This window comes from Channa argus, chromosome 15 (genome assembly GCF_033026475.1).
Source record: "Channa argus isolate prfri chromosome 15, Channa argus male v1.0, whole genome shotgun sequence".
Taxonomy (NCBI): domain Eukaryota; kingdom Metazoa; phylum Chordata; class Actinopteri; order Anabantiformes; family Channidae; genus Channa; species Channa argus.
The window spans coordinates 10,150,826-10,160,196 of NC_090211.1; the positions used below are offsets into that span (position 1 = coordinate 10,150,826).

The 9,371-nt window shown below is 37.5% G+C and overlaps 1 protein-coding gene and 1 non-coding gene across 2 annotated transcripts; one reads left to right on the forward strand and one right to left on the reverse strand.

Moving 5' to 3' along the window:
* The first annotated feature begins 1,516 nt into the window (after positions 1–1,516).
* trnat-cgu (transfer RNA threonine (anticodon CGU)) lies at positions 1,517–1,588 on the forward strand. The gene has a single exon. It is a non-coding gene; the product is annotated as a tRNA-Thr (tRNA).
* Positions 1,589–5,572: 3,984 nt separating this feature from the next.
* Positions 5,573–8,042, reverse strand: pla2g10 (phospholipase A2 group X). Its single transcript, XM_067478370.1, has 4 exons — positions 7,883–8,042; positions 7,138–7,306; positions 6,447–6,553; positions 5,573–5,744 (listed from the first exon to the last, which is right to left on the reverse strand). Exons 1-4 carry the CDS (start codon positions 7,917–7,919, stop codon positions 5,596–5,598), a joined length of 462 nt encoding a protein of 153 aa, XP_067334471.1. The 5' UTR covers positions 7,920–8,042; the 3' UTR covers positions 5,573–5,595.
* Between the last annotated feature and the right edge of the window lie 1,329 nt (positions 8,043–9,371).

A 9,371-nucleotide genomic window follows, 5' to 3' on the forward strand; every position in this document is an offset into this window, starting at 1 on the left:
AAATCTGTGATTTTTCCTGCTAACTCATTCCCAATGGAAATGAGTCTTATTCATTTTTCAAACAGCCTCTAGGATATCTGATACAAAAAAATGGGGAAAGAAGCCCCTCAGGCAAGCATTCATCTTTGATGTTTGGAAAAGAAAGACAGTGAAAAGCTGCAGTCTAGCTTCATGCATATTGTATTGCTGAGTAAAAAAATTACATGCATTCTACTGATTCTCAGTGTTATTAGCTATGCAAGCTCAAGCTCAAACCGTGCCTCATACACAAATTGTCGTATTGCTCCGGTGGCTAATTGTCAGAGGTTTTAATACTTTCAAACCTTTTCCTCTACTTTAGACATAGCATACTGAAATGTGTGCAGATTGGTTTGAGTTCATGCTCCCAGGAAAATTAACCTGTTCCATCATGGGTTCTCTTATTAACCATAATCTTAGCTTTGTACATTTTCTGCAATGCAATTTGCTGAGCATGCTCCAAATTGACTTTCTAAATCACCCAATAGCTTTTTCCATATTTCCTATTATTATTGTATCAGTGAATGTAGTCTAAATAAGAGAAATTCAACAGCACCGCAACCTACATGCTCCAAAATAATAATTTTGATGATACACTTTCATCAATATCCTTCTGAATCTCTTGGAACAAAAACTGAACATTAAATGGTCATTGAGGTGGAATGAAGACTCTTTAGCATATAAAGCACATGAACACATGTAACGTACTAAATTGAAGTAGGACACAGCAATACAGCATGGCCTAGTTATAAAGGCATTTGCAAGCAGTTATTGCCTCCCCACATGTGGCTCTTCAAAGGAGGTATAGTTGTGATTAGTATATTACAAATTGCTTGTTTACTTTAGTAAACCCTTTAACAAACTGTTTTCATAGCCTACCGCACACACATTTTAAAGTTAGCAGTGGGATTTATGGGATAGCTTTTATTTTAGCCTAAATTTCGTTTTTATCTTTTGGCAACCATGGGTGTTTTTTAATAAACCGGGTGCATAAGAGTGTAATATGCTCTCTAATCAGGCACGTTTCTATATTGTGTTACCATTGCTGCCTCTAGGTAGCGCCACATGTTTTGTTTAAATTGACTTGTTAACGACAGCTATCCACGTTCACCTTAAGATGATATTTTTACAGAAATCTCGGCTGTAATAATCAACATTTGTAATGTGTCAAAGGGGGTTGAAAAGGACAGAACACATAAAACCGCTGACTCCTACTCCAGAAAAGCAGTGACCTCTGCCTGCTGAAGGCTGTCACACAGCAGAGATTGGGTTCTCACTTGGTGGTTAACAGCCCCCCTTAGTGGCCGAACTCCAGCAGTGCGTGTATCCTGGTTGCTTATCAGCAGCTAAAGGTTCACGACTATTCAGAAGGGAGGGGTCCAGCCAAGGCAATTTAAGGGAGGATGGTCTAGGTTACCCGCCGGACCACCAGAATTACCGGATGAAAAACTAATAGTATGGAGTGTACAAAAGTCATCGCGCTGAGCTCGTCAGCGCAGGCGCGGTGGCCAAGTGGTAAGGCGTCGGTCTCGTAAACCGAAGATCGCGGGTTCGAACCCCGTCCGTGCCTTTTTGTGATGTACATACAGTACTACAGTAGTGGACACATCAAGACACCTGTAATATTCTCAACTTAAATTTTTACACATTTGTGTAAAAGCAGTGTAAAAACTAAAAGAAACACAGAATGTGTAGAGCTTTATATTTGTTTTAGTAAGTTCACTTAAGTAGGTTTTTTTAATTGTGTAATCCCTGTTATATAATTGAAGATTAATAAATGTGTATGCAAGTAATGTATAAGTGTGTTCAGTCACTTATACATTAAACGTGGTTTAATTATGTTTATAAAATAATTTATTCAGAATTATGGGCCCAAATTGCTACTGAACAGACAGGCCTTAGGTTAATTCAAGTGGATTGTTATTCATAAAGAACAAAATGGAAATAATTCAAAAGAATAATTTTTGATTTACCCCTGCAGTATATTAATAAATTGCTGAAAGACAGCAGTCATGCTTTGAACTGTGAACAGATTGGAGGTGGTAGTCCCACCTGGGTGCATTTTTCAGAATTTCAAAAAATGTTACACATCATTCTAAGTTTTTTCTCTCCTATGAAAACACGTTTTAACCTCACATTGTGATAATTTACCATAATCATGCATACTCAGCAGATTAGTACAGTTTTCTGGGTAACACTCCATGTTGCAGCCTCAATCATGCAGTTTTGATTCAGTGTATCAACACCTTCCATCTGCCTTTGAAAACTGACATTTGTTGATGGTAAAATTGGAACATTTGAAAGCTGTTGCAATGGTTTCCAAAAGCTTTAGTCAGCAACAGCCACAGCACATCACTGGTGGAAAATGCCTTAACTCCATCTACAATCACCTTAAAAGTAAATGCTGCATTTAGTCCATTAATCAATACTTTGGTCTTTACAAATAAGGTCCATATGGCAAAATTGCTGGTTCCAATGTTTGTTCATCACAATGTTACAAAAGCATTTTGTCCTTTATAACACTATAAGCAGCTTTGGACATTCAAACAAACATTGCTCCTTGTAGATTAACTGAAATTATTGTTTAGTATTGTAGCAAAAAGGTTATTTATGGAGCATTTGCTCCAAATCTGTTTTTCAGTCAAGCACTCAAGAGGAGCTAATATGGATCAGTCAGTTCCATTGTGATCTATTATTGTTGTAATGTGGTTGTGCCAGCAGCTTGTTTCCATGACAACTTGTTGGGCATTGTGTAATAACTTAAAAAGGATAGATCCCAGAATACAAAGAAAGAAATATAAGCAAATATATATTGACTTCATTTGTAGGTATATGTAACCATAATGCTATCTCACTTTAGTGGGGGAATGAATCTGTCACGTAACATTTGCTCCAACAAAATAAAGAAAGTAATTATCAGTTACCTTCTAAATAGTTTTGACATTCACACCTGCTGCTGAAATTCCAGATATGGAAACAAAGTAAGCATCTATAATTCGTATGTGTTAATGACAAAACATTTACTGCCCTTCCGCCTATATTTAAGTAGAACAGGTGCAGCAGTACAGGCTTGGAAAATATATTTTAAATGTATCCTTATGAGTCTCTTACTTCTTCGAACTGGTTGAAAAAACAGAGCCACTTTTCATATGTAACACATAGCAGGAAATGTGCCGTCCTGAGGAAAGCAACATACCTTGAAGATGATAGAGCCATTTGGCCAGATAACTAAAAGTCAAATTTAATATTCCTTTTCTGGCTTCTGTCATTTCTTGCCAACTTCTAAAAATGTTGTGAAATTGACAGATCAGATGATTGTGCACCCAAATCTATGGCCATATCAAAACTGCTGCAAAAATATGGAACCATTACCACACACTCAATGTCCATAATTCATTGATATGACCATGTTTCAACCACATTTGGTCTTTTTCAAGGTCTTCACCCCTTAAGTTGAGAGGCCACTCATATACCATACAAACAGATTATAAAGAAAGACTGTGAAAGAGCCAGAGAAATTAACCTAAAATGAATAATTGAGCCTACAAAGACAAAATGTAAAGGAGCCGGATCAAAATAAGTAGAAAAAGACAAATGCATCTGTGACATATTGGCAGTGGGTCCAGGTCGGCTGTGGGCTGCTCACACACTGATTCCCTCATTTGTATGAGCAGCAGCATTTTGAACTCAAAGGAGGGTTTTACACAAGGAATGCAAAGGACTGTAAACCTTACAACTGTATATTTGTTTTGTTATTTAAATTTATTTATAAAGAAATAAAAATGAAAAAACATAGGAGAACAGTCCAAAATATACTTTGAGTGTATAGCCTTCCAACATACAAACATAACAAATCTTCTACTAATTGTATTCAATCATACCTAGACATAGCAAAAGACATATGCTGGTAGGAAACCTTTGTTGGTTATTATTGTTTATGTTTTGTGCCGTTCAAGCCAACACTTTGTAGTGTGCCATCTGGCTCTCAACTGGGGATCCAAACAGTTTATTAAATAACGCAATTAATATGGAACGGGCTCTGTCAGCTCACCCAGCAGCGATTAAAGAATGAGCTCATTTGTTGTGACAACCATGCTGTCGTGCATATGTACGATAGGCAACCCACATTCCTTCCTGCAAACATGCCATTCCAGAGATGTTAATATGAGGTCAGGGGAATCTTTCTTAATTAGGTTTTACATGTCAACTGCAGATGATCTGAAAACCTTAAAAACCTGGAGACAACAGGTTTTTTGTAGATGTAATTTGTAGATGACTAGCGGGTGCTATGCCTCCCCTAACTGTCTCTTTGGCCTCACCTCCAGACGGTAAACATTTATAAGCCCACTCTGGTGAAGACTGATACTTCAGGTAACTGCAAAGACTGACACAGATGCCAACCGCACAATGACAATTGAGAAATCATCAACAAAGTCAAGAGCTGGAATTCTTGACGAGCATTCAAACCTGGAGATTCATAAGACAGCTACTTGTACTTGGGCAGGTAATAAATTCAAATCTTGGATAAAATGAACAGTTAGAGATTTGCCATTCATCAAAATCCCATAAAAAATATTACGCTGGACACTTAATAAGAGATGGCAGGGGTATATTATGTGGAATAATAAGGTAATCATATGCTGCTCACATCTTGTTGTACAAAACATGACTAAATAGATTTAGACATGAAAATATTAGCAACCTGGTGTGCTAATGGTCACTGATAATAATAATTAATGTCAGATATCATCCCTTTGGTTATTATAATGTGGTGGATAGAGTGTATGACTTCCATGGCTCATACACACTACAATTGGTCAAGTGTTTGCAGGTTATGACCCAGATACTCATAGCCGGACCTGGACTTTGAACACAGCATCGCAGCATCATCTCCCATTTCAGTCCACACTCGTGAGCAGTGCACTCGTTAAACAAAGAAACTGTTTGTTTTCTCTATGAAGTCATAGACGAGGCTGTTGAGCATAATATCTCATCATAGCAGAAACATCTGGGAAGGCATGTTTATGTGGTGTATAAAGGCAAGTTAAGGTGTTGGAAGAAACGTGGGACTTGCACAAATTAGGTCTTAAAGAGGTTCCCTGTGGCATTGGTTCCACAGCAAGCTTTTAATAGAACAGAAGAAAAACACAGGTTTGGCTATTTGCTCACTAAATATGTTTTTTGTAACTGTAAAAGTGTAGTCAAAAACTTTCCCCAAGCAAATGGAGACAGTTTTGCGTTATTTAGAAGGCACCACCCTGCACAGTATATCCACAAATAAAGGTACTGTTGTGAACACCAGCTATCTGATTTCTATCTTTCCCTCGCTGATTAACATTTGACCTCCTGGCTGAGCTTCGGCTGAGTTTCAGTCGGGGAATTCTCAAGTTGCCTTTCTATTATGTAAATCTACTGCGACTGTAATCCTTAACACTTTCCAGACAGTCATTATATGTTCATTTAGTCAGTTTTAAATAGCAATTGCATCTTTTACTAGTAAAACAACATCTGATATAAAGATATCTGCAATACAACATTCACAAAAAGCACAGGGGACATAAAGATGCATTTATTGTGTCAGTAAATATTACATGTTGGATGTTCGTAGCCACACAGAAAATCTGGCCACAGGGCATACTTCTGGATGAAAGGTGCTTTTCTCAAACATTTGGCCGCATCTCTGTCACACTTGCACAGCATTTTTGCACACTTGTCCTTCAAATCATCTGCAATGAAGAACATGTGTTTTTTAAGTGACAAGCTGGAAAACTGGTTTACTCTAAATATATTTATTTCTTAATTTATCAAACACCCCACTATGGGGCTTTTTTAATTGGGAGCTTAAAATACCATTAAAGGGCAGCTTCACCAATTTTCAACTTGATTTATAATATAATATAATACAATAATATAATATAACTATCTCTCTACTTTAGCTCAGATAGCATTATCTGGAAGTGTTTTATAGTTTGGGTGATAACTTCTGGAGAAACAAGTCAAACAAGGCTAAAACCTCTGAAGCATGAGCAACTAGTTATCATTGCCTGAACTGTAAAACGGAGGGTTTGTTTTAAACTAGAAGCAGAGAAATATTTTAATAAAAGAAATGCTGGGGGAAGTTTATAACATTCATATACAAGTAAGAAAATAGAAACCATAAGAAGCAAGTTGAAAATCAGTGAAGTTGTATTTTAAATAAGTTAAAAACTTGACTTGATTTCCCCTTCCAATGCGCTGGGTGCATACCATTTAGATGAACTCAATAGATATTTATAGATTACATAAAGCCTGATCTGCACTTACATTCAGATTTCTGTGTGCATGATGTTTTTGTATATATTACTGCAAATAAGAAGCAGCTACCTCTTTTCCAAATAAATAAAAAAAGACCTAAGTACACGTATGAACAAGGTTAATAAAATAAATACCGCACTCAGCTGTCTTGTCCTCACATGTCCAATGATAGTGGCCTGTTTTGGTTTGGCAGCCAAGACTTTCTGCATCGCCATAACAGCAGTCATGTCTGTGGCAGCACCTACATACAGAAAGAATAATAACATGATAAATGTTTTGTTTTGAAAGTTCTAGCAGTCTAGACTATACAGGTTCGGGAAAGCAGTGGGTGGATTGTCACAGCCCTTTGGTTTGAAACACACCACAACTATTTTAATAGCACGGTACAATCTCCAAACGTTTTCACAACTGATAATTAACAAGTTTTTATTGTTGTTCTTTTTTTCCTTTGCTTTTGCTTTGTGGGGCGATCAAGGAAAAGCAGGTCATGGCAATTGGGATTTGGGTGTAACCATCGGATCTGCTGAATTTGGACATCATTACTTCGTTCAATCCCAACTTTCCTTCACACACCATTCGTGGTTAGGTCGACTCATTCACAAACAGAAAGTGTGTGACTGAGAAGAACTAAAGGCATTCAGGCTTAGAAATAATGACGGCCCCTGTAGTGGAGTACACCACCAATGTATGCTTTTGCAGCACATAATACATAGGTGGGTCACATATAGAGTGCTAACTTAAAAGCAGTCTTGACATTGAGTTATATTAGTATATATATATATATATTAGTTTTCTTCAGGAGTGTCACCGAAGCTGCTGGCTCACCAGTCTGCCTTGTCTCTGGGCCAGCCTTGACCACCCAGTCCGCAGTAGCATCCGTACACCATGTAAGCTAAGGCAGATCTCCCGGTGCTGCATTTGATTACTCCTGCCAACTCGAGTAACCCTCTTTTTGTCCGCTGGGATCTGTGGGCTGCCACAGAGGCCGCAGCCACTGCAAACACCAATAAACAATAGAAGTGTAGGAACACATTCAGCTGTCCAACTTGTTTAGAAAAATCTGTCGTCACTTTGCATTGATTATTTGCCTTATAACTTTATATACAGGTGGTGGAACAATTATAGGAATACTATAAAGACAATCTCACACAGTCTTTGAAAAATGTTAATTAAAAACTCATTTGCACTAAGATATTCTTATTTCTCTTATTATTTGTCTCATTAATATTAAGCTTCACTTTTAATGTTAGGTTCTAAAAACGTAGAACAAATGTAGCTTTCTGTAGGAATGCGTAGCAAACAGCACAGCACTGAACAGGAGTCATTGGGCTGACTTTACTCTTTCTCACACCCGATGAACAAGAGAAGGCTAAACTCTTCCGAAACTCCTTAATATAAATTATATTTGAGTTGAGATACTGGAAAAGTTGACAATAGTGTAGAGCAACATGAATTCAACCACTGTGCCTATGTAAACAAGTAATATCCTGTTACCTTAACTGACTTCCTCTAGGTTGTTAAACTTGCTTTTCATCACTAAGGCTTCACTTCAAAGTAAATAAAAACTTACCAGATATCAGGAGAAGTATCCGGTAAAACACAGTCATGGCACGCAACAGACAGCTCAACTCCACAAAAGGTGATGTTCACTTTCACTCTGTGAGTGAAGCATTGAGAGAGGAGCTGTTTTTAGTTGCTGTTAGAATAAATCCATTGGCCAGAAGCAAATCCAATGTTTGTAAAGCTATGCGCCCCCTGGAGGAAGCAGCCTGGAGGATTTTACTGCTTCCTACCAGCTCTACAGCAGGTGTTTTTGTTGTCTATTAGAGAAAACATGTAGGGACTTTCTAAAAAAATCAAATGTACAATTTAGCAAGTAAAACCAAATAGCCAGTGTTTTAAGATTTATGTCATCTCCTTTTCAATGTAAAACTTTCTTTTATTCTTGTCTCAATGTTCTGTTTACTTTCACATTGGCCTTTAGGTAAATCATAAAACAAAAATGGTGTACTACAGGTTCCTGGCTCTCTGGCACGACTTGATATTATCAATAAGGCAGAAAGTCAGAAAACAAATTAAGCAGTATAACTTATACCTTACTAACTGAAGTCATTTGCTACAGTCATTTTAATTAGACTGATACACTGATACTAAAAATTCCCTTTTTTTTTAGATTACTAAACAACCTTGATCCAGCTTCTAACAACAAATGCAACCAATCTTGATAACTATCTCTTGTGTTTTTGTTATACTCTGATAGCATGGTTTCCCTTCATAATCGTCCTGGGATTTAGTCATGCTTCCTTCTCACCTTGTAAATAAACACATCAGTTGGGTGAACAGAAAACAACCTCCTGTAAAACAAACACTCATGACATCCTCTGGCTATCATTATTGTCAGAATGATTTACCGAGCTGCACTCCAAGAGTCTGAGTTAACAGCTGAGGTTGTTTTGTTGACAAATTGTGGATCTGATCTGGAAGTAGTCTCATATCTTTGCTTTTCATCTTTTTATTATGTTTTATGAGAGTATATTTTTAGCTCTGTCACAGTGGACTCTATTGTCATCCATAATGTGGTAATGTCAGGGCAGCTACATCTGAAAAGACTCATGGTTTGGGCTTTGATAACAGGGGACATATTGGGTTCCATTGTCATGTGTCTGGACAATGTGAGATAAGCGCCTCCTCCTGCCACAATGACTGTACTACACGAGGAGACACGTCCCTTGATGCCAGGGTATCTGATCATTTTCAGCTCAACCTACCCATTGCCACAAAACATCCAGCCAACACTGGTCATATAAGACTAAAAACACATTAATTTCTTATTGTCCATGTGAAGCCTGAACACCCTACCAGATTGCAATAAATGGAATAGAAAGATTAATCTCAAACAATTTATGTGGTTTATTTGTTTTCTCAATATTAACATCCAAAAAGACTGAGGGCAAGAACATATGTAAATGTAATTAAGATTGTAAACTTCATTCGGGCTCCTCCATCGGTGTGTAAGTGTGTGTGTGATTGTGAGTGCAAATGTGTGAATGACAAGCAGC